Source organism: Triturus cristatus, chromosome 8 (assembly GCF_964204655.1).
Source record: "Triturus cristatus chromosome 8, aTriCri1.1, whole genome shotgun sequence".
Lineage (NCBI taxonomy): Eukaryota > Metazoa > Chordata > Amphibia > Caudata > Salamandridae > Triturus > Triturus cristatus.
The window spans coordinates 1,287,430,594-1,287,457,402 of NC_140591.1; the positions used below are offsets into that span (position 1 = coordinate 1,287,430,594).

The window sequence follows — 26,809 nt, forward strand, 5'->3', positions numbered from 1 at the left end:
CAAGATATTGGCAGTGGATAAGAGATACAAGACCGGGTGAAAGTAGATAAATACTTTAAATCAATCCAGACACCAAACGTTTCTCTTTTATGGGCTGGTTATGCTGGTTATACCCGCATATATTGATTATTTTTCTAGGTATTAGTGTCCAGAATCTAAATTATGAACAATTTTATCAGTTTAAAATATGTAAAGGTTGTGACAATGATCGCCTCTGTAAATGTGCATTTTACACAATTAGTTTAGGAAAGAATGCATGTCTTGCTAAATGGAAGAGAATAGCAAATGCAACATTTTCTCTTGATTTTTTCTTCAGCATTGTTTGCTGATGTCATTTTACCAGGTGTAATAAAATCTCCTTTCATGGCTCTGTGGTCTTATCAATAGCTTTGTTTTTTGATATGGGATTGTCCATGCATGATTTCCATTTTGTGGATTGTAGTCAATTTTCAAAAATAATGTTGGGGAGCCTGGCTGTAATGGGGCCCACTTGCGCACATGTTGGGGTCTGGGTGATACCTGGTCATGATGAGGAGCTTAATATAAGGCTTTGTGTTTCTACTACTCTTGATGGTCATGTATGTTTATTTACTGTTCATGTTTTCTTTTGCAATAAACTAATAAAACTGTTTATTCAAAAAAATGTTGGGTACAAGCTTAGGATGTGGAGTTCTAAAATTTCTGCTTCAGGAAAACTTGATGTACTGTGGGTCTAGATTCTACGGATATATTAACTTTTCGTATTTCATGGACCCACTCACCAGAGGAAGCTATACTCATTATGCTAATGGCTCAACTATTCGTGCTTCAGGCAAGTTAGAGTGGAGAAAAGACTTGCATAGTTGCTTCATTACCAGTGTATTAATGCTTTCAACGTGACATGCCTGGATATGGTAAACTTATTCTTATGCATATTTACAATCTCAGAGTGCTCTGATCACCACTGATTCTACTAAACATGAGACGTACAGTAAAGGCAGCTACTATGTAAGGCACTATATACTGGTTTTATACATCTGCACAGTCCTTGCTTTCTCATTATTATTGGTAATTGGCATACCCTCACGATTCTGAATACAGCTATGAGCCCTACTGTACATATATTCTATCTTAAGGTAAAGAAATGTGTATATTGTAGTAATTGGAAAGAGCATAATCTCAAGCCAAAGTGAAGTTGCAAATAGGCTACTTGCCTACATTTTTATAAAGTAAGAGTTGTAAATCTTACAAACACTATTTCTGTGCTATGATGTACAGGAGTTGTTTCTATTCAAATTGCTAATTAACTATTGTTTTATGTGAGTTTTGTCAGAATATGGTAAGGAATTTGCCCATTGGACTTCTAAGAATGTGAATAGAGGTGTAATGATATACAACTGATTCACATTGGACTGGAAGCGAGTGTGGGGTAGCTTTGCTTAAGAGATGCTTTTATAAGGACATAGGGGCATATTTACAATGAGTTAGCTCCATCAGAACGTCACTTTTTCTGATGTTCTGGTGGTGTTAGGTCCTTCGCCTTATTTACAAGGTGGCATTAAGCCACTCATGTGGCTTAACACCGCCTTGTAAATAATGCCTCTATCCATGCAGCACTTAGTGTGAAAGGGGCGTGCAATGGGCGTTGCACTGGGCGTTCCACCACAACACCCATTGCTTTTTGACACTGCCCCATATTTACAAGGTTTGGAGCAGTGCCAAAAATATCGCCAGGGAATACCTGGTCCTAAGCAGGCAGTATTTTGCTCTTGCCATGTGTGCTGCATTCTGCAGCACACATAAAAACAGCAAATTGCCTGTAAAGATTGTTTAGGTGCAGAAAGGTGTCCATTCCTGCACATATGCAATCACCCCTGCAGCGTAGGCACCCTTGCAACATGGCACAAGGGAGACTGCGCTGGCACTAGGCAGCTTCTTTAGCGCCATCGCTGGGTGAAATGCAGGGGTGCGTAGCATTCTTGTAAATACCACACATTCCTGCAGTTTGAAACTGACAGACCACAGCGTTGCCAATTTTGGGGTAACACCGCACTCCGCCAGTTTCTAGTAAATATGCCCCTAAATCTCCTATCATAGTGCGGACCTTTTTAATAACTGTATGGATCCACCTATAAATTTGCTCCCACTGTGCTGCAGGTGTCTTTTGACCCTTTGCATTTGAGTGAGTTTAAATAAAATCGCACTTTATTGGTGGTGAAATGGTTCAAACGTGTTGTGTCCTAGGTGAACATTTGATCGGCTTAAAAAAGGGCCTGCCTTTTGGGAATAACACTGCTTGCTCATTCTGACTCTCATTTTACCCTTTCTTTCTAACCACTTACTTTCAAAGACTATTCATACTCCAGTATCTCAAGGCCTAATTTAGGCAACACAGAGGTTAAACTATCAAATTTCATTTTTGATGTACTTGTATACATTTTTGACCTTTAGAAGTCTTGTTATGTTTTTACTGAGCATACTAATAACTTTTTACAGACTTTCTTTTGTGGACAGGAGCCTTTCTTAGAAACTTGTGGGCACTAAATATGTTAGTATATCACTTGCTACATCAATCAAGCTTATAGCGAAGTTCAGCTGTGAAAGCTGATCAGGAATGTGAAACCCAGTTTCCCAATTGTTATAGATGGTCCTCATTAATATCGTTTTTGAGAGCCAGGCAGGACTCTAAAATTGGTTCCAGCAATGCACATCCAAAATACATTGCTGATGCTTCCCTTTATCGTGCCCAGTATGTTTTCAGGAATTTACAGAAAGGCACGACTTCATTATTACCGGGTGCAACGTCACACAAGACTGATATATCAAAATGATAAATAGGGGAAAACTTGGGTTGTGGTTTATTATTTAACACTGTCCTGTATGACTGACCCATCTCTGTGTGGTTTCATACCTCACGGAAGTAGCAGTCTCTCTTCAGGTGGAACAATGACTGCATTATTGTGGCCTAACCTAAGCTGCAAAATAAATATTAAACTGATTTGTTTCAGAATATATGGTGGGTAAACCACATTCTAAAGTGCTTCAGGGGGCAAACAGAAAATAATTCCATGACTGAAAGATCTACCTGATACAAAAATGTAGATATATAACCTGTACATATGTTTTTAACTGTAACCTCCGAATTTGCTTGTAGGCTACCGCATTTTTATTTGCAAGTGATAATGGTGTAGGGAAGTGGACAAAGGTTTTCGGGTAAGTCACATTTGGCACTTGCCTCAAAACAGTGTAGGCAGTAGCACATTTTGGGCATCTATTTGATTGATTTATCTCTGCCTGAATCGATTTCTGTATGTATTATCTCCTCCATTTACTAACCGAAAAAAAAAACTGTATACAATGTAATCTGTCACAGGCCATCAGGCTACACGACCACAGTGACTACCCCAGCGGTGACCCCCAAGGCTGTGGTCACTGTATGGAAACTTCCTCACCAAGTATTAAAGGGATTGCATGCAGCTGATCTGTACTGCTGCAAACAGCATTTCTATCCACCTCCTTTCCTTCCGAGAAGCCTCAAGTGGCTTCTGATCTGACATTCAAGTAAATCTGTATCATCCATAAAAAATTTACTGGGACACTAACATTTAAAATGAAAGCTTTTCTAGTTAAACCCCTTTACCTGCGTTGCAATCTGCATTTCAGGGCCTGCTGTTAATGCACTGTATTAATGGGAAATATGCGATTGGTGAAGCAGTTTCTTTTATAACACCTACCGCATGGATTAAAGAACCACTCTACTTTTGTACTAACACATATTACATTTGATTCACAAAACATTTCAAAATCTTTTATTTCCATTACTTTGTCCTCTAGCAAAATAACTAATCGTCTCTGGCCTTCCACCAACCGCACCCCGAATTAGGTGTACGTGTGCTACAAACAGGACAAATAATTGAATAAAGCTAGATGTGAATGCTCAAAAATAGGACTTGACCTCATATGGCCAGCTGTTTTGTACAAGGAGTAGAAATTGAATAACTACATTTTGGGAATATGAAGGTTCTCTATAGTGGGAACCCTAAAGAGTGGCTCTTCTAGTATCAATCTTCAGATATTACCTCTGTCAGCACATCAGCTTAGGTAACACACTCTCTGGCCGTCCACTTGTACGAACGGAGCTGATGGAATAACTCTCATAGACTCCACTAGTACACTTATTGTGTGGGAATATTAACTTCAATGTTCTTAGACTACAATCTGGTATTTTATCCCAGGCATTTGAGGGTAATGTTTGCAACTATTCTAGGTACTCTTTTGCTACATGCCAGCCTTCTGGAAACCAACAGGCCCATCTCCTGGCTGCCATTTCCTAAACAAATGTTGGTGAGAGTTTTACCTAATCTGAATCTAATTTTGTGCTCAAGCTAATTGTTGATTACACCATCTTGAGGCCCTAATTGTGTCTGAAATGGACATGAATACAGTACTACTAGGGAATCCTTACAATTTGTAATGCAAAAACAAAGGTGGCATTAGAGGTTTCCCTGTCATTTTGGAATTGTCAGCTGACTTTGACACCTTTAACCATTAGCTGTCTATGGCACAACAAGCGTTCTTTGGATCAGGCACTACCCTCAATTGCATCCCTACTGAACCAACGCTTTAAGTAAACATTCACTTTAGCTGGGGTGTTCTCTAGTGCTCTTTCTTTCTCTCATCTACTCAACATGTATGTGACAACTGTGGTTGTGCAGTTATTTTCAAAGTACATTGATAGTAGACAGAGTCTCCTGTGGGCTCCACATGCTCTGAGAGCACCTTTTAAGCCTTCCTCGTGACTAGAATCTCATTCACTCGCTTTAGTAGATTATAACGGATGGATATAAAACAAAGATACTGAGGCATTTTCTTGAACTCCTGTTGCGATCAGCCAAGTGAGACTAGAGCTTGTTCTAAAGACTGGTGTCACGTTTATTCTTAATCTCCAGATTAAATGGGTATTGTAAATTCCACAATCCCCTCATGCATGAATAATTGAAATTTATCTTAAATTTGAGCCAGGTAAAGGTGCAAAGTTTGTAACTTATTCAAAATGCAAGAGTTTTTCACACGTTTAAAACAGTGAAACATTCTGACCATAATTGGATTTCATGCATTGCCCACTGTTAGAAGACAGTGTACTGAAAGATAATTTACATTGTTCCTTAAATCAACTTATGATCTGACAAATGTCAGGTCTACCATGATTCCTGGTATCTGCTTTCATTGTCCACATTCTTTTGGATGCTGATGTTTAAAACCTGCTTAACATCTGCTTAACATCACTTTAATGTTAGCCTTAAAACAGTGCAGCAGGTGTGCTGAGCACATAGTTCCTAAACAACTGACCACAAGGATCCCCTATTATATTATATCCCTTATGTAAAGGAAATTCTAAAGAAGTCTATAGAAACCTTTCCTCTCATTAAATTTGTGTCTAACTTTGAAGTGCCACTTGTTTTTGCACTTACCAAACATTATAGTCGTTAAAGTTAGAACACTGATGCAGATTATAAATTACATTTTTAGTGAAATGTAATAACGCACAAAATAATTTTGAACCCACCCTCCATTCTCCTTTTAGTCTTACTACATTTATGTTTTCCAGATTGAAGAAATTCTATTGTCTTTTGTTAGACCTGGCATCCTTGGTGTGATTTCCCCAGACTTTTCCCCTTCTGATCTACTGTTTTACTGACTTAATTGTGGCTGCCTTTAGGATTCTGAGCACTTTACAATTGCCAACCAGTGCTAAGGTGCATATGCTCTGTTCTCAAAACATGATATCACAGGCTAATCCACAACTAGCATATTTAATTTCCGTGTAAGCCCCTAGTAAAGTGCACTAAATGTGCCCAGGGCCTGTGCCTGTAAATAAAATGCTACTAGTGGGACTGCAGCACTGATTTGGCCACCCACTCAGTAGCCCTTTAAACATGGCTCAAGCCTGCCAGTGCAGAGCCTGTAGGTGACATTTAAACTGCCTTTTCAACTTGGAAAGTCAACCTACTTGCCAGGCCCAAACCTGCCCATTTGTGTTAGATATAAGTCACCCCTAAGGTAGGCCTTAGGCAGATCAAAGGGCAGGTTGTAGTGTTTTCAAGGTAGGACATGTACGTTTGAGTTTTACATGTCCTGGTAGTGAAAAACTGCTTAATTTGTTTTTCACTACTGCACGGCCATCTCTCACATAGGTTAACATTGGGATTGCATTCAAACATCTTTTACATGTAATTTGCAATTGGGAAAAGATAACATTTGGAGTTTGGTGTCTGTGGACTCAAAATTTAAAATCACAACCTTTGATGAAGTCAAATTTTAAATTGTAAGTCTGAAAATGTCACTTTTATAAAGTTGCCATCTTCATACGTTAACCATTCTGTTCCCCTGCCTGTCTCTGTATAGACGTATGGCATGGGTGACAGCTGGGCTTTGTGCATTCCGTCTATACAGTCACACACAAAGGGAGCTGGGCTGTGAAATTTGGATCCTGATGGACCATCACCAGGCTGATGGGCTTTCCTGAGGTAGATTGGGAGGGAGGAGCTGACACTTGCACCTTAATAGAGCTGTGCCTGTCCCCACGAAAAGAGCTGCATATCCCCCTGTAGTGAGTCTAGAGCCAGGGCAGAAAAGGCAGGGGCCGTGCAATCTTCAGAGGTCTCTTTGAAGGCCCTCCCACTTCAAAGGCACATTTGGGTATAAGTACTGGACCCCTGACACCCCCAAATCAAAACTTTGCTGGAACCAAGGACATTCTGCTAGGAGAAGAGCTGCTGTACTGTAGAAGGGAGTGCCACTTTGCTAAGGGCATTGCTGTGTTGGCCAGCTGCCTGCTGATTGCTATGCGACAGGAAGGTATGCCACATTGCTACTTGCCTTGCTGTGTTGACCTGCTGCCTGCCGCTTATTGCCTGGTAAGTGAGAAGGGCTCTACAGCCTAGCACCCAGGTTCTCCAAGGGTTTGCTGATTTGCCTCCTATTCTTGTAGTCTGAGGGCCATCAAAGTCTACTTTCAACCTTGCTCAAGCTGCTGGACTCTGCCATCTCTGAGACCTACCCTTGCCTGAGGTGCCCTCCTCCAGTCCTGGGTCTCAGAAGTGGGTTTTGGCAGCGTTTTTTAATTCAACGCATCTGCGACCAAGAGCTGATCAACACCGATGCATCGCCATTTGGTGCCAAAGCAGTGAATACTCGATGACAGCACTTCCAGCATCGACGTAGCTCAAAAAGTACACTAATCCTACCGTCCGTGCCGCTCCACGATGACGCTGCACCTGCAGTTCAATGGAGCTTGACGATGATGCAAGAACCATTGCGCGCAGCTCAACATCGACACATCTGTCTCTCGGTGTTGACAGGGATCCTACTGCCCAACTACCTGCAGTTTTACGGAGCTCGGTGGCGACGTGGGAACCCCTTTGCACAGCTTGACGATGATGCATTCGGCTCTCGATGTTGACACTGGCTCCAGTCCAGGTATTTCCTCACCAGGACCTGTCGGAGTCCTGTAGCTAGCCTGCCCTCCATCGCGGTCCACCTAAACTTTGGATTTAGCCCGGTCTAGCACGACCTCAAGTAACCTTTAAGCGCTATTGACTTCTAAGCATTGTTTTTGGATTTCATATTTAAAAAATCATATCTCGACTTTTACTAATTGCATTTTTGTCATTTTGGTCTTTCTTTACTCAGATACATATTCTTTATGTATCTAAACTGGTGTGGAGATTTTTGTGATGTTTTCACTGTGTTACTGTAATTTACGTTTTGCACAAATACTTTACATATTGCCTACTAAGTTAAGCTTGACTGCTCTGTGCCAAGCTACCGGAGGGTGAGCACAAGTTAATTTAGTTTGTGTCTCTCACCTACCCAGACTAGGATTGTCGTCCCTACTTGGACAGGGTGCAAACCTCTGCAAACTAGAGAACCAATTTCTAAGATTTTTTAAAGTTGATTTTCTTTTACTTGATTACAGGATGTTTAATGTAGCACCATGCAAATTTTAATAACTAAATGGTGTACAATTTAATATGAATTGGTCATACTGAGTTAGATTAGAATAATAAATGTCTTTAAGGAAAAAGAAAGTGCATACAAAAGTAATTTCTACATCAATATATTGATTTGAGAACCACAAGTTAATCCTACTGCCAAGTTCTTTCTCTCAAAGCTAGTAGATGTATTGGGTTCATGGCCCAGGGCATGACATATGATGTTGCTATCACCTTTGAGTATTTACAGAAACCTATTCTGCCTTACAAGAGCTTTTGAATGACACATTTGTATCTCTTTAACTCTACAAGAGCTTTGCAATGGAACATTTTAATGTCTGCCTGAAATCAGCAACTCAAATAGAAAAAGCGCCCCCATGTTCCACAAGATGTCCAAGTTAAAAGGAAAGTCTGAAATGGTGCGACAGGCACCATTGATAGGTTTCTCTATCTTCTTCAGGAGGACATGATTCTGGTGGATCCATCAGCAGAAGCCTCACCTTTCAATGGGTCATGCAACAAAGGTTATAGAGCACAGCATCTGAAAAAGAGGCATATCTGACAAAATAATAAAGGACATGCAGTTTAGAAGAGTTGTTGTCTGGTCCACTTGAGTGCCCTTGCAGATCTATCCATGATTGTCATTTCATGGGTTACACAGCATACTGAATGCCATGGTCATGCTGTCGCAGCACGTAAACACAGAGCAAAATGTACACATTTTATGCTGCACATCTGTTGCAGACATATTCCTAGTGCTTCCAAGTAGCTATAAATGCAGGGCTTCAACTGGGTGCATCCTACTATAGATGTCACCGAGTAGTTCTGTCCTTAGAACCAATCACTTTACAGAAGAGTGCCAAATAGCTCGGTTATTGATGAAGAAGGCCATCAATCTATGTTTTGACTCGACTGATGATTTAGAACACCAGATGATTTATTTTTACAAAGCGACATGTAGAATAGCGAAATAGCCATCCATTTTATATCAAATAAACAAGAGCTGTCACACAGTCACATTATCTGCTTCTTGAAGCACACTGTTCCACCAACCAATGCCTTATTGCAAAAAAACACACTTTGTTTGGAGGCCAAGACGTTTTCAACCATTTCCACTTCAAAAACTTGGTAAAATGGGAAAAGGTCTGCACCGGGCATTTGTTTTCCTGGAAGACTATGCACTTGTGGTGAAAGTGTGTAACTGATCAGCAACTGATGGCGTCTATCATCAAAGTAGTTTTTATTAGCTCATAAAAAAACTTTCATGGCACAAAATATCTGCTATTAAGATAGACATTCCATGATAAAACACACCGCTGTACTTCAAGCAATGCAGCCTCCTGGACGAGCTAGACTGTAGGGACTCGCTGTTTTAATGAGGTTTTCGCAATATATAGGACATAAAGTGTTTGACACTGACATGCATAGGGAAGTGACGGAAGCGGAGCGGATGATTTATGACAGGTCGTAGGATGACATGATTTCTTCTTAATAAAATACCATTTGCTTCCTGGCTCCATACCATTTTATGTTTTTAAGAAGGAAAATGGGGGCTCACCTTTAACTTTGCTCTTGGTAGCAGCCACTGGCACAGAGGTAAGATTGCAGAAGGAGAAGAAACAGACAGAGACAGATTAGACAAATGATCGGATTCGGTGAGTATAGAGAGAAACTTTATCACTATTGATTCTGAGCTAAGAAAAACAATTTTTAAGATGATTTGAACAATTTGTTTGAGAGGTGTACAGCTTCTACTGACCTAAGATGCTGTAAAGACAGACGATATGTGCTTCAAATTTAGTTAGTGTATGACAAACATTCTTTGCAGGCTAGGCACGAAGCGCGGTAAAACCATTTACCATTAATCATAAGTAGCACATCCAATCCAAGTTTTTCAAGCAACCTCAAAATGTCGCCTAAGACAGTTTCACTCAGAATGCTCCCACACTGGACTCACCCTATGATCAATAATTGTCAATATCACTATGGATGTTGAATTACTTTGCTACCAAAGATTACACAGACAGCAGGTAACAGTTAAAACCCTTTCTTGCTACTGTTTTATCCGTGGTAAAAAAAAACATAAAATAAATAAATAGTCAAACTGCTGAAACAGAGGCGAGAATATTTGCTGATACAATCTAACCAGTGCAACAATGCTTTCTCCTTTTAGCATGGGGAAATTCATTCACACCCAATTGGCACATTTATTTTACTTGTAAGTCCCTAGAAACGTGTTTGTGCATGTATCCAGTGCCTGTAAGATTAAATGCAACTAGTGGGCCTACAGCACTTATTAAGCCACCGTTTTAAGTAGCTTTTAATATATTTATCAGGCCTGTCATTGCAGCCTATGTGTGCAGTTTACACTATCATTTCCATGTGGCAAAAAAAAACTTTTGCCAGACCTAAACCTTCCTTTTTAATACCTAAAGAAAGGCCCTAAACAGCTTATAAGGAAGGTGGCAGTATATTTAAAAAGTTGGACATGTTTTTTTCGCTTTTACATGTCCTGATAGTGAACAACTCTTAAATTTGTTTTCACTACTGCAAGGCCTGCCTCAAAAAGGATGACATTAGGTTAACTTATTACTTTAAATAAGTGATAACTTTCAATTGGGAGCAGGTCAGAATATCGAGTTGGATGTCTAAAGAATTGTAATTTGAAAGCCTCTTTAATGATAAAGTTTGATTTTATGTCACCATTCTAAAAATGCCACTTTTAGAAAGTTGGCACTTTCTTGTCCCAACTATTTAGTGCCTGCAGACTGTATCCAGAGTCACAGAACTAGGAGTAGCTGGTAGTTGGTCTTTGTGTTGCCCCCAAGCAGTGAGACAAAGGGAAATAGTAGCTGCCAAGATGAGCCATCTTTGAGTTGATGATGGGGAGGAACAATCATCTACCACATTTGCACATCACAAAGACTCTGCCCAGCACACTCTCAAAGGGTTTTGACACTAATCTTTTGTGACCCCATAAAAGCTAGGGCCAAGCAGGAATGCAGAAAATTCCAAACACTTTTGAGGGGAGAACCTTCAAAATTTCTCCTACTTCCTGCACAGAAACAATCCGTTGACGTGAGTTCCTCTTTCTATGTGTGCTGTAGAGAGAGGAATAAAGGAACAGAAATAAAGACATTTCTGCTTGTCACTCCTCACCTCAGGAGACATAAGATTTTTGCGCATCCCCAGGTTTACGTGCTCTAGTAAATCTGGGAAGCATCAAAATACATGGGTGTTGCATTTGAGCACCTCCCTAGAACAGAGTAAGGCAACACAGTGATTTGCGCTGCCTTGCCTTACTTCATATCTATGAGGCCATTCAAAGCCATGCAGAGTGGTGTACTTAGTCTCATAAATATGATTTGGTGGTTTGCCACGCCAGAGCATCACAAACAGCGATGCTACGGGAGCCGAAGGGACCATATATATGCCCATATGATTCTGAGATATGGAGTAATACTGCAGCCACTGGTGTTCCTCTGGATTTGTTTTGCCAGGTAGAACCTGGTGGAATACGCTCACAGAAAACAGCACCAAATGCGGGCAAGCCAACAGAAATGGGTGAATGAATGAATTCAAATGTCCATAGCATTTCCCCAATCTTGTAATCTTGAAGTAATTCTGCATCCCCGAATTACTAAATAGCCTGACTTCTGTAATTCTGGGCCTGGACTTGCTGATGCGATGTGTCAACACACCATTGATATGTGGACCTAGGTGTTAATATTTGGATTGCAGTAGCTTTGAGACATTAGAGTAGCTCATTTTCACCCAGGCCTCAAATGGAGTCAGAAGACTTTATCATTCTAGAAATTAATGTTAATCTCTATATGCTATAAATGTAATAATTACTTTTTATGTCATAGTATCCTTGCCCTGCTATATAATAAAATGGAAATAAAAAACAAGCTTGAAAAAAAGATGACAAAATAAAGCAAGATTAAGTAATGCTAAATACATTTTTATTTGCTATCCATCTATGACTAGTGGTACAGATTGATTTGATTTAGAATTCTTTAGGAGAGTGATGCCTCATAAACAGGATTTTGGTTCTGGTATCCTATTTTCATAAATTACTGTACTGCATTTGAATGCGAAGGATAAAGAAATATGCCTGCATACACAAATAAAGTGTCAATTTCCTCCTAAAATGCGTGGACTACATGAACGTTCATCGAATGCCAAACTCGTCTTCATTAGATCTGCTAGGACTGCGGTTAAATTAGCCAAACGCGCCCAACACTGTTTTCCCTCGACAAACAAATTCGAGAAGCATGCGCCTAGAAGCAGACAGGGCATCACAATAAAAAATAATGTTAATAAAGTTTCAGTCAACCATTTCAAATGTGTTAGCAATTTATATATGGACAACTGCAAACGTGCAATTATCCATGCAGCTCAGAAAAAATACAAAAAGCAACATCAGTTGATGCACAAATGAATAATGAAAACCAGAGGAGCTCAGAGCACAGACTATTTTAAGGCACAGGAAGGAAAACGATTGATTGAATTAAAGATGGTTTATTACCCTGGATATTAGCTTTGGATGAGGTTTCCAAGACTACACCAACCCTGTGTGATCAATAGTGGTTCTCAGCGACAGCTCAGTCGCCCACTGAGATGCGTCTATACACTGGGACAAAAAACAACGGGGGTTGTGCATAAGGAGCTGCAGGCGACTTTGGGCCTCATTTTCTGTTTAAAGTTGCCAGGGCCAGTCACATAAATCACTGTGTTGAATGCTGACACTGTGAGGCGACAGAGAAGCACTTTGTCAATGGAGGAAATGTGGTGAAACCAATTTAATAGGTAAAAGGCCTGCATAGGATTGGGGACTAGGGAACCCTGCAGGGCAAAGATAAAAAAAGGAACATAATGAAATCCCATTCAAAATATTCCAATGTTGTTCTATAATGCAGTATTTCTACTGGAAATGCTGTTCATAAAAACATAAAAAAGCAGAATGTCATACGTTGCAGAATAATGGATTGGGGGAGGTGATAGGTGACCAAAGGGATAACACAAGGAGAATACTACACATTCACTATATTGCCAAATGTAAAATTTCAATTTTAGTGGCGGGGTGGGGGAGCAATCTGCTCAGAACAACACAATGATGAGAGAATCAGTAAATAGGAGGAATGGAGCCAGTGATACAAAGTAAATAATTGAACCATTCCATCAATCTCTTCAGTCTTAACTACAAATACCAAGAAACACTACTTGTGCTATAATTACTCCAAAATTGCATGATAGAATATTGTCAGCAACCATAGTGTGATTCAAAATATTGCCAAAAATATTAGACTCAAATATCACCATTGCATACTTTGAATGAACAGCAAAAAATAGGTACTACAAAAAAATAGAACAAAATATTGACATAAAAAAGATCAGTATATCAAATTTGAAGCATAAAAACTTTGATTCACTTCGAAAAATACATTTAAAATACAATTAAAAAAATATAAACATTATTATAACTTAAAAACATGAACATCAAAATAAAAGCAAAATAAGTAAATTATTTCTTAATATATGCAATGACTAAATAAACAAAATAAAAATTCTAATAGTATTTCATATTATTTTGCAAACACTACATATTTAAAATATACAAAACATAATAACATTCTTACTATTAAAAAATAAATAAAAAATATGATTCCAAAATATAATAAAACCTTAATTCAAATTAAAATGGTTATAAGATTAAACCACTAAATACATATGTTAAAATGTTAAAACAAACTAAATTTAAATTTTAACTTGGAGGAGGCAAATTTACTATTCCAACCTCAGCAGCATTAGGGAAAGAGGGGGTTAGATTTACTATTATCATTCCAATATAAAAAATAGTAAGGAAAGAGCTGGATTTTGGAGGGGTTACATTTACTATTCCCACTCCAACACAAGCTAGAGTGGGGAATGTGTTGGTGTTTGGGAGGCTCAGATTTACTATTCCTATTCCAAAATTAAAAATCAAAAGACCTAAATATAGGCAAAATAAATAAACAGAAGTATTTCAATGAGTATATAAATATGTATTATTTTATATGTATATAGGGAAAGTGACCTAATCAAAACATAACAGCAATTGATTCAAAACATGTCAAGTCATATTACACTAGATATTCAACATCCACAGAAACAAAAAAATACTAAAAATAATTAATACACATTCATTTACATGAATAATATTCTAAAATTAATAGTACAGAAACACACTAAACCATGATAAAATCATAAATGCACTAACATCTACCCTTGCAGTCCGCCCACTGTATTACGATGCGGCGGGTGGAGGTATTGGGTGGAGTAACCATCTGCAGCACTTCTGACCGGCTCAAGGAGCCCATTGGTGCGTCGAAAGTACACTATAATCCCCTAATAAAGGGGGCTGCGCCGTCGGGATTGTGATGTAATTTTACGACAGCCTTTCCATATCAGCCTTTCCAACATGGAAAGGCTGTATGGAAAATGACTTTGGGGCCCCTAGCAGGGCCCCCTTTCCCTGTGCGCGGCTGTGGAGGCCATCTAAACTTCTCTGTACCGTGTGGCAGGCCCCATGAGGGGCCTGCCACACAGTGCAGGTATGTTCACAAACATCCATTTCACTATAGCAGCTTATGCTGTGGGCCTTTCTGCCCGCCGCACAAGCTGCCATGATGAAGTGGAGTTTTGTAACCACCCTATGGGCGGTTGCATCCAAATTGCGATTTCTGAGCCACCGACCTAAAGCACAACAAAATATTTACAGTTATTGAATGCACAATCATATTTTAAAAAATTATATGAAGTACTTACAAAAATGATATCCTTATCTACAATATACTTTCTCATGATAATCTTGACTTCACAATATTTTTGACACAACATTTGTGTCAATTGATATTTTGGAAACAATATTATGGTGGAACACCCACTCGTCATTTTTCACATTATTTTATGCTGAATTATTCCCTCTGCTTCTGGGACAAATGGGATAAAACAGCAGTAGACAGGTTGTAAGGTTAGCTTAATTTTCAAATACATTGCCATAGTCTATGAGTTTGTTACCTTTTACAGAAAATACAACTCTGAACACCCGCCCACTCCAGAAAATGCAGAGAACCGTTTTAAGGGAAGGCAAAAGCCCTGGATGGAATTTCAATTATTTGTAGCAGAAGTCCTAAAATTGCAAATGAACTCCTTCTGGCGATAGAGAGCACAGCCTGATGAACTGACTGGCCATATCGAATTATGGATCACTTTATTGAAGAGATTCTTCAGCATTTGACTGTGATAATGCAGTTTTTATTTTTATCTGAGTTTTTAGAAACCTGGAATGTTGAGGTTCTGGCATTGGGGACAGTGCATTGTGGGTACGAATATTATGGGGGAGTCACATGAAGCACACCACCCCAATTCTAGTTTTCAGAAATTTCTGGGTCAGGTAGGTTTTCTCGGGAGGCAGCCTACCCAAGCCCAACAAATGCAGCCATTCCCCATTGCACTTGATATAATATTGGGAGTTATCAACACTCTCCGGGCCCATATTTAAAACTTGACATCCAAAGGAATCAAATGTCCTCTCGTTTGCCATTTGGATGGGATGTTAGTCTGTGGGGGAACAGATAGATGCTTTAGTGGTGAGGGTGGGACAGATGTTAGGATGGCCAGACCCACCACATTGTTTGATAAAAAAAGATATTCCTGCTGCAAAGTTGGCTTTCTGGCCCCCAGGGGCATATTGAGCAAAACTCCTATCTGCCCAGGGGGGACAAAAAGAGTAGTTTGTTCCTTTTTTAGGGTGAGGGTGTGACCAATGCCAGAGTGCAACACCTTTGCCACTTTCTTTTGTCACAAGGGCAAAATCCATTGTTTCAATTGGACTTTCTACCCCCGAGGCAATCTTTCCAACTGGGACAAACCTCCTACTTGCCCACGGGGGGCAGAAAGACACTATTCTCCCTTCTGGGTAGGGGAAATGGCTCGATGCTAGTGTAGGCTATACCCTCCTTTTGCTTGGGTGGCTCCTTTCTTAAATGCTTGGTATTTAGTGGGCTTTCTGCATTCCGTGGGCAAATTGGGGGCGACTACACTATGGACCCCCAGGAGAAATTCTATTGGTCTGCGAAGTGGGGGAGAGTATGGGCCCAAGATTAGGGGAGCTGCTCTCCCCAAAAAACAAATACTGCATATATGTAGTCCCTGGTGTCTAGGAGGCTTGTTGCCCTTGGGAGGGGCAAATTGAGTAAATTGCTTCAATGTGCCCCTGAGGGGAGCAGAAAGATTGTCTGGCTTCATGTTGGGGTGGGCATGGCCATCCACATGGTGAGCAGCCCCCATCCCTTAAAAATAGTACATGGTACTATGGGGGGGGGGGGTGGGTGTATGGCCATGCCAATAGTGGAAAGCCCCTACATCTCTATTTATTTTACGAAGAGACCCCAGTGTCTAGTGGGCTTTCTGTCCCCACGGGAGGGGGGGGGCAAACCAGGGATGATTACTTATTTCCTTTCCAATTGGAGGGGCAGAAAGACTTTCTTTCTTCTTGTTAGGGTGCGGCATGGCCATGGCCATAGTGGGCAGACCCCACCCCTATAAAAAAACATTCTCTGGGTGTCTAGTGGGCTTTCTGACTGACCCCGGAAGGGTAACTGGGGGCAATCACCTGCATCAAACCCTCACGGGGGGCAGAAAGACTGTCACAATATTTTTGCTGGGTGGAGGCATGGCCATGCCCAGAGTGGGCAGCCCCCAGGCTTATATTTTAAAAAAAGACCATGGTTTCTAGTGGGCTTTCTGCTCCCTGAGGGCAAATCAGGGGTAATGCCCCTATCTGCCCCTGTGGGGCAGAAAGACTGATCTAGCATAGAGTAGCACAAACCCTTGCCCAATGGGCCACTCCACCAAAATCCCTGGTGTCTAGTTGGTGGATCTCTCCTTGGAGTTCCCCTTCCTATGGGGTGCCCTGTTCTCCGATCGTTATTGCACTAAATGGAAACAAAAACCTCAGGCTGCTTGGGAAGCTCTTCCAGATCCGACCGAGATTAAAATATTGTAAAGAAATCCCTTTATATTCCTCCCAGGTGTCGTCCAATGACCGACAGATTCATTGGGGAGGTAGTGCAGGTGTCTGCCAGTGTCCGACACCCACACTAAAAGGGTCAAAAGTGCATAACATGCATTTGCACTGACTCAAGGTGTCACATAGAGAAAGGGTTCACATCATCGGACAAGACGCTAGATCATCTCGACTACCAGCTCTACCAAACAAGAGCAAAGATGTTTTTAAAATAGTTTGCAAACTCACTACTGGTATAGCTGACACATAAATCATCTTCCAAATATATACCTTCTTTAGTTGCCTTGTGAGCCAACTACTAGCTGCTGACATCTGCTGTAAAATGAAGAACAGGTGTTTAAATCCTGTAAGTCCAACTCAGCCGTCCATCTATTTGGGTTGGGAAACTTAGGGGAAATTTACTAAGAATATACACCATGTTTGAGTCACAAAAGTGATGCACATCAGCGTGAAATCTTTTTTTCCCAATTTACTTTCCAGTGCTAAACTTGTTTAGCACTGGAAATAACGTGAAAGTAACGCAAAACACCATGTAGTGCTGCTTTGCATTACTTACCACCAGTGGGGCATACCACGGGTGGGGTATGGGTGTTTCCGTGCAACCACCCAAGGTTTCTGACGCTCAACCCGATTTACTAAATAAAGTAGACAGGGTTTAGCATCAGCAAACTGTGCCCATTTGCAGTAGGTGCAATGAAGGAGAAATGCATTAATTTCTCCTTCTTTTGTATGTGTGCTGCACTGTACAGCACACAGACAAAGAGGGAAAATGGTTTAAGTCAGTCTATGCATAGTATTTTGTACTTGAAGGGTGCCCTGCCATACAAAACTTATTCTAGACACATGGACACACCGTAGCACTGTAGTGCATGGCAGCTTATTTCAGCACCGGCACTAGGGAAAGGGGAGAAAAGACCCATATTTCAGTCAATTTTGTGTTCTCTTCCTCTCTCTTTTTCCCGCAGCTCAGCATTTGCGGCTGTTGCATTGCGCTGTGTAAAAAAGTGGTCAATCTGCCCCCGAGTATCATTACATTTGGAAAAATTAACACCATCACTTAGAATTGGCATAAGTGGTATATGAACAAACAGTTATTAGTAGTAGTAGTAGTAATAGTAGTATTGTTATCGTTATTTTAATTATTATTGTTGCTATATTATTATTATTATTGTTGCTAAAATGTTCTCACAAACAGCAAAACCACAGACTAACTCACTGTGTCTGATACCCTGACATAATATGACATTTTTACTGCCAGCTAATTACAAAAACTTTACAGTGCCCACAGTTTTGTAGGAATTTGTATCTAGATGAGTTGGCTAATATACACAACTGTGTCAGAAATTCGGTTCTTCTGTTTTCTTCTATTATTTCCTACACAACAAGGAATTGCTGACTCTCTGAAAACTAAATGCATTTGACTTCAGCCAATAACAACCTGATGCTGTGACTTGAGTACTCTTGCAACAATCCAGACCCTATGAACCAGTCACAAACCATGTAAAAGAGGCTACTGTGCTGATAGCCGACATCATCCCTAATTATGGAAGCCTCTCTTACATGGTTTGTGACTGGTTCATAGGGTCTGGATTGTTGCAAGAGTACTCAAGTAACAGCATCAGGTTGTTATTGGCTGAAGTCAAATGCATTTAGCTTTCAGAGTGTCAGCAATTCCTTGTTGTGTAGGACCACTGCGCAGTTTCCCAGGGTATAGACACAGAGAGTGGAAGTGATGGCTATATATGCCCCACCAGTTTCTGAAACATAGCATGTGGTTTTAAAATGTACGAAATTCCAAGCAGCCTCTGCTGCTTTACATAGAGGCAGTGTGTATAATGGTATTTAAAACTCAATTGTCTATCTTGTGATATGGAATTGCAAAAAAACATGCAAAATACATAGGTGGTTTTGGCTGAAGAGACCATCACTCAAGTCACATGCATAATACAAATTGTCCATAAACAGTTTTGAAACATGAAACACAATGTACCCGAGGATCTGCTGAGAGGCATTAAAAAAAGAATACACATTTCTTCACCTGTTAAACTCTACCTGCCAAGCGCTACTTCAACCCACGGGTCACTCGATTCATAAGAGGGACGAGGGAAAGTTCCGAGGTGGTTAAGTGGGAGATGATTGTTTGAATAAGTCTCTATTAGGACTGCATTGGAGGAGATGGAGGCTGGGGAGAGCTTCATTCGGATACTTCAATGGGTGGAACCGTTCAATTTACTTTGAAATGTAATCAAATGTTTGAACGTAATTCGAACTGTAGATATATTAGGTATTTTTGGCTCATTTTTATTCTGAGTTTTTTTTTATATTTGTATCATATATTATATGAACTGTATACAGTTTTTAACCATTCTACCTAGTTTAGTATTTGACTTGATTTATGCCCTTGAAGTTCATTATATATCATCTGCACTGAATACTTTGATACAGTCTCTCTCTCTCTCTCTCTCTCTCTCTCTCTCTCTCTCTCTCTCTCTCTCACTCACTCACACATACTCTCACACACCGTGATCACAATTCACAACACTATTTCTTACACAAGTTGTGTCCAGCATCTTGCCCAAAAAATAGATACAACATACGTATGCATTGATTCTGGCAGCACGCTGCCATCACATGAAAAGATTCCCATAGTGCACCCATTGAACTAGAGGCTGCATACACCATACTAGTTTAATGCTCCTCATGAGTGCGGCCATATCTAGAATTGGACTCAGATTCCTCTCAAATGGTTGACACTAGACACCAATCTAATGAGGCATGAGGAAAGTTTTACCACAGCAGTGACCAAAAACGCCGGCGGTCATGCCAGCAATACTCTCATCTTTTTTGAAATTCAAGATGGCCAAAGTGAAGGCTTAGATTTGCATTTAATGACAGGCAATGGCGTAGCAAGGGAGCCATGAGCACTATTGCAAACAACTAAAATGGGACCGGATTCCCCAGTATGCTAATAAAAACTAGCTATAATTGGGGTGCAGTGGGCTCCTCCAGCCCCTGGGCAATAGTGCCACTGTACCTGCTGCACCATTGATAGTTATGGTAGGTGAATTCAACCTTAGCAATTACAAACTAGTGTCAGCGGTGGCTCCTCCGCAATGGCGGAGGAGAGCCAGCAACTGAAAAATAAAACAATGTGATTGTTTTATTTTTCATTTGCCGGCTTTGAGCCAGATTGCACTGGGAGGGGCGGGGCGGGGCATGGGGAGGAGGAATGCTAAGTGCAATCCCTAAGTGCACATATGTGTTTGGACATATGGTTCAGGCTGACCAAAACACACATGCGCAATTAGGTTTCTCTAGTCCGACTGCATTCAGAAGCCGGGCTGGGAAAACCCCCAAAGACTCCCTGGTCTGAGCAGAGTGTCTTTCCAGCCCACTCCGACCAATCCCTGCGCTGCTCTCATATGAGAGCTACATGGGGATTGCAGGGAGTCTGTGACACGGCCCCAGTGCTTCACTGGGACCAGGAAGGACGAGGAGCGATGCGGGAGGCGGGCAGCACCTCCAGGAGTTTTTTTTTTTGTAAAGTTTTTTTTTGTAACTCCACCTAACCCATCGGGTGTGCTTCCGCTCTCACGCTGCCCCACCCCACCCCACCACCTCTTTATTGTGGGGGCAGCAACTGACTAGTGTTTTATATAGGAACTATAAGGACGATCACTCAGCCTAAATATAAACACCCACATTGCCTCTAATTTTGCAAGCTTGAACAGTGCTGAAAGCTAAGACATCACGATATGTGTTTTAAAAAATACAATAACCTTTTCACAAGAATATTGTATAAATAGTTAAAATGTTTGCGCTTTACAGTACAAATGGAAGACGAAGAAAAGAAAATGTAATCATTCAGAAAAAAACGTGAGTTGAAGGGGTAGTCATCAAAGTGTGTAATGCATAATCATCTCATGCAAGGCAAAACAAAGATGCTAGTAAGTAAGAGTAGATTTAACTGCGATCACATATCAGTGAGAGTTGAAAGTTTGACTGCAGCAAGGAAATGGGTCCTCAAACCGCCCAAAGCAGTGATATGCAGCATGCAATATTGTCTCCACATACATTAAATAGCCTGATGTGTTGAGCTGCACAAACATCAGACAACGAAACCCAGTTTTGTGTTTCTTCATATCAAAAGGCCAAACTATGAGGCTCTGCCAATTGAAATGGAAATCCCATTGGCCTACCCCAAGAGGCATCCTCCCCTCTCATCTTTTTGCGACGCAAACCCCTATCTTGCATTTCTTGGCGCTCGCATCCAAGATGTCCGACCTGCCTCCCTCTGTTGACTGGAACCTTTCGGTAGTGAATACTTATTTAAAGCACCATCATGAAAATTGTGACTAATCCTCAAAAGTACCTCGCGCCTCCAAACATGGTACGCACCCAAAGCAAATACAAAATGAAAGTTGCGTCTGTTGAAAGTGCATTTCCAGCATATTTGTTGATTTCGCTTCCGCACAGGTTATATTTCATATATTCATATATTGTCACCATGTTCTCATTATTACGGTGTTTGAAATGTAAACACACCTCGTTTAAATTCCATAATTTCTACATTAAATGTCCATATCATTAAGGAACCCGGGTGAGGCATGCAAATGTTCATAGTAAACAAGCAATATGCACGAAAAAACAGCACACTAGTGGAAAGAAGCCATTCAAAAGCCCTTATGCAGAGGTAAAGGGTTCGTGGGACAACTGCTGGGAATTGCTAGCAGTGGAAAAACACAGCATTAGTGGGAATCTGAATGTTAATGAAAGAAAGTCAAAGGATAAGGGCACGGTGAGAATATTGCAACAGACTTTGACGAGGGCAGATGCAGGGAAATGATTATCAACTTTAGACCCCCAGAGCACAATGAATGAAATCACATTGATGCGTTCTGGGAAATAAAACAGGCAACTTGGAGAGAAATAAAGAGAGACTTTAATTATCTAAGAGTAAATTGGGAGCAACCCATGACAATACTGAAGTGGAGTTATTATAAAACACAATGTAGATTTAATTCAGAAATCACTTCGTACAAAAACATGAACAGCTGGGCTTAATAATGGACACAATGAATCCGAAATGGAAATAAAAAAACACGAGATAAAAGATGATGCGAGCAATTCTAATCATATTATTAGATAACGCATTAAACCAACAATTAGAAGAGCCAATCCATAAAGAAAATGCCTTCTCTTCAGCTTTCTGAAGACAGTGCTCTTGTTATTAATGTATAATCGTGAGAAATTGCTTCACAGATTCCGCAGAAAATTGCAAACTAATGCCTTCCTCGCTGCTAATTTGTTAGCATGCCTCTTCTGCCAGAAAGCCGCAATCGTTTACTGTTTTTGCTTTATCTATTTTATACATAGATGACTGCTGTCCACTGGCAGGTTGTTTATCTATATGTAAGGAATAAGATCCAACAAATGAGCAGAGCAGACCTATATCTCACTCACTCTGGGCTAACATCATCAGCATTCTAGAACCCCTGAGCTTAAAGCTTTTATAAGGTTCAAATAGTTGTCCTCATAATGGTTCTCCTGTTCGTAGTCATGATCTCGACCAATCTAGATTACTCCAAAAAGCAGGCTCATCGGGGCGTAACACAGGCCCCCCGCAGCCTCCGCGGTGCGGGGGGCCCCAAGCTCCAGGGGGCCCCCTCAGCACAGCAATCTGGCCGGAGAGCTCCTAATTGAGCCCAGAGGGGGCCTCTTCATGTGTCTTGCACGGAGGCCCCCTCAATTTTCATTTTGCCAGTGAGGTTCATGGCATAATTTACCATTCATATGTTGCAATTTTAGGCCAAATTTGCAGATTCTGTTTGTGTAAACAACAAATTGGTATACTAAAATAAAATTCTGCCTTTAGTAATCCTTATTTTGCAAATACTTGATTGTCTCTGAGATCATTTACTCTGACAGATGCAAGACAAGCATACTTAGGAAATTAATTTACAAGAATTTTGAGGTGTGGCCTAGAAACAGCTCTAGCTGTCTGGCCAGCATAATTTAATTAAAACAAAAATAGATATGTACAGAGGCATTGGGTCATCTTTCTTCATACAGTGGTCTGGTCACTTGTCAATAACATTTTCTTTCCACACACCACAGCATACAACATGGGGCTTGAGGGCTTCGAGGCCCAGCAGCTTTCATGCACTTGACAGCTCGCTGTGGTGGTGCCTGCTATCATTTTAAAAGTCAGCTCTGCTTTACAAGCTGCTTTTAAACTGACATTATATGAAAATTCCATTTTGAATTTAAAGGTGCTTCCAAAGTATGCAACTACCTTATTTTTTACATATAAGTCCCCAAGGTATCCCCAGGGTAGGGTGCCATGTAAAGTAAGCAGGGACATTGTGAAAGATGGTTTGTATGCCCCGTGAGGGAAAAACTGACAATTTTGTTTTCCCCCATTGTAGCGATTTAGCTCCACAGGCTAACCTGGGAATATTCAGTAAAGTATAACTATTGACAGGACTGAGCTGAAATAAAATTTCAAGGACTTGAACGATTGGTAATGATAAATCAAAAGACTTTCTACTGTTGAATGTATCACAACTATTACAGAAAAAAAGTTGTAGAACTTTCTTTTCTGAAAGCCAAACTCCAGCCTTCTAGTAGCCTCTCCTGATTGGCCAGTCTTGCCAGGCCTGAGCCACACTGCTTTTATGAGGTGATACGTGGCCTGCATAGAGACAGAGGTTATCTGGTGGGGAAGATCTGCAGCTAAGGAGAACAAGCCAAGAAGGGGGCTGGGTAAACAATCATATCTTCAAAGGGAGCAGGACAGTAAGGCTGCAAGCCAGGCCTACCCCCTCTTCCTGTACCCCCCAGCCAGATGGGAGCCCCAGGAATGGAATTTTTGCAGGAGGTCTGGAGAGGGGGTGTTAAGGGAAATGAGCTGCACCAGTAGGTTGGCTTAGCCAGATCCTCACCCCAAGAAGAACATTTCTCCATTTTGAATTTGAATGTACAGTGCTTTATGGGACAAGACTATGCCACACTTTGCAGGAATCTGTCATACTTTTGGGAGGCATCCTGGACCCCAGTGCCCAAGGGTGCTCCGCGCTTGTCGCCCCAGAACCCTAGATAAATATTGAAGAGCTGCATAGCAAATCAGATCTGTTGCCTGAACTACAAGAAGAAGGAATGCCCTGCTAGATCCCTGACCTGCACCAAATGGACTGCACTTTGAATGACGGTGCTTGCTCCACACTAAGGAGCTACAGTCATAAGAACTGAGTTTTAATGCTGTGCTGCCAATTCCTACCTACCATCTGACATTTGATTAGATATGTCTGATCACATTACTACTGCACACAGATTATTTCTTCCCATAACTTTTATGCAAATTTCTGACCTTTACCTATTCATAGTCATACCTGACAACAGCCTCTGTATGTAAAAGTTCAATGTTGTTAAAGTTCACATTGTGATTTTGGCTGCCAGTATCTTAAGATTCCCCACGGAGGATTTGAGACAGAGCCATTAGTGGGAACACTTGTCTGCACAGAGAAAGGCTATAGAGGAACAAATTTGGGGCCTATTACAATCTCGCTTGTAAAGCCTCCGACCTTAGGTCGAAGGCTTTATGACTGAAATAATCAGTTCCTATTCCGACCGGCTAATTAAAATACAACCGGTCGGAATTGAAACGGCCGGTCATTGCTGCTGGATTCCGACGGAGCCCGTCGGTCAGTCGAAATCCGACCTGTAATCCAAATGGACGGTGTTTCCGCTGTCCAGAGTATGAGGCATGGTTTCCGACAGGCTTTCCATGGCTGGCTTTCCGACATTGAAAGCCTGTTGGAAAGTGTGTCTGGGGGCCTCTAGCAGGGCCCCTTCATTTTGCGGCCTCCAGTTGGGGGCCGAGGGGGCACCATAGGTTGATCCCTGCAACGTGTGGCAGGCTCCCTAAGGTGTATGCCACGCGGTGCAGGGATGAACACAACCTCCCATTTTCCCATGGGAGCTTGTCTTATGGCGGTTTATGGCCGTAACACATGTTCCCATAGGGAAATGTGGGAATGCGACTGCATCATGTGCGGTCACATCATAATTAGGTGTTGGGACCACCGACCGGAGGTCAGTCGGTCCTGTTTCCACCACGGTGTCGGTCAGAGGAAACTCTGACTGACATCGAAATAAGCCCCTAATAACAAATTTGAGGGCAACAAGATTAGGTCGTACCCACCACATCTCCTGCTATTCTATATACCTCTTTAAATTTATGAGCGGACAGTTGGCTTACCAGGGTTATTAAATTTGTTTATAGCCCTGCTCTTGCATGCACAAATTTGCTTCTTCATTAATTCACTTACTTAGGTTAGCTAAGACACACAATATTCTATATCGTCATAATAATCAATACTGGTATAGGTAATACATATATAATATTTGCCACTCTTCCATAGATCCAAATTAATCATTATATAATCATCTCTATGTGACATCAGCCTTCAGCATTCTTTCTCATTGTGTCAGTGAAACCTTTTAAGTTGCATAGCATTCATTTGTAATGTTGATGAAGACCTCCAGCTGCATAGCTTTTTCACTGACCCATCATTTTTTGACTGACCCAGATGCACCACACAGGATATCATTCATCTGCCTTACAATGGGCTAGGTGTGAATATTTTATTAGCCTCCAATCCTAGTCAGAGTCCCTGGCAGGTAGCCAGACTAGCCCCACTGTAAAAGAGACTGCAATATAAGGACAAATGAAGAACATTTTAGAATGCGCGGGTTGAATTTAATTTACACCGGCATATTCATGCACTATTTCCAGCATTTCTTGTTATGATTGTTACTTAGAATTGCTGAGATTATTCCAGTACTTGAAATTGCCTTGTTGGAATTTCACTTGAGAGATAAATCTAGCAAAGGAACATGGGAAGAATGTGAACGACATTCATGCAAGAAGTTTTTGTTGACATCACACGTGATTATGCGCTTCTTGCGGCATATTTACAATAAAATGTTGTAGCGTGGAGCTGCGCCAAATATGGCATTTTCAAAATACAGGGGTGCCCCGTATTCATAAGAATAGGGCGCACCCCTGTGTTTCCTGAAGCGCTGGTGCAAAAAAAGCTGCCTAGCCAGCGCAGGCACCCTGCTGCCAGGGTGCAAGGGTGCCGGGGCTGCAGGGATGATTGTTTATGTGATGGAAGGGACACCTTCCTGCACATAAGCAATCAATAATGGCGATTTGTTCCTTCTATGTAGAATGCAGCACACATGAAAGAGCAAAAAATGAGAAGAAATTAATAATTTTGCATCGCCATTCTGGTGCCTGGTATACCATGTCCTTTGTTTTTGGCACTGCCTCAGCCTTGTAAATCTGGGGCAGCGTCGAAAAAGCAAAGGGTGTTGCGGTGGAATGCCCACAACAACACCCATTGCACCCCCTTTGCCAAAGAAGACTGCGGCGGAAGATGCATATTTACAAGGTGGCAACAAGCCATGCAAAGTGGTTTAATGCCACCTTGTAAATATGGAAAATGGTGCTGCGCCACCGGAGTATCAAAAAAAGTGGCGCTCCTGTGGCGGTTAAAACTTATAAATGTGCCCCTTTGTGTTTTTTACTGTGAAATGCGTTCTTGCACCAAAAATTGATTCAAGGATAAATTTCAAATTAAAAAAAGTGCAAAATGCCTAAGCGGCATTTCATATAAAAACATGCCATTTTACATATTGTTTTTGGCATTTTTTTGTGCAATTTTCACAAACGAAATCATGCAAGCTTCCCCCAGGC

At 41.1% G+C, this 26,809-nt stretch overlaps 1 protein-coding gene and 1 long non-coding RNA gene across 4 annotated transcripts in view; one reads left to right on the forward strand and one right to left on the reverse strand.

The window, feature by feature from the left end:
• The window catches only part of CADM2 (cell adhesion molecule 2), a 1,670,972-nt gene that overhangs the window by 783,787 nt on the left and 860,376 nt on the right, over positions 1-26,809 (reverse strand). For 2 of the 3 annotated variants that reach the window (XM_085623021.1, XM_085623019.1), the window contains exon 2: positions 9,532-9,558. The exons of the other annotated variant lie outside the window; for it this stretch is intronic. In XM_085623021.1, the coding sequence (XP_085479147.1) occupies positions 9,532-9,558 (27 nt within the window). The remainder of the gene's footprint in view (positions 1-9,531; positions 9,559-26,809) is intronic. 3 annotated transcript variants of the gene reach the window in all.
• LOC146805725 (uncharacterized) overlaps positions 1-26,809 on the forward strand; it is a 202,449-nt gene that overhangs the window by 52,895 nt on the left and 122,745 nt on the right. The window lies entirely within an intron of this gene.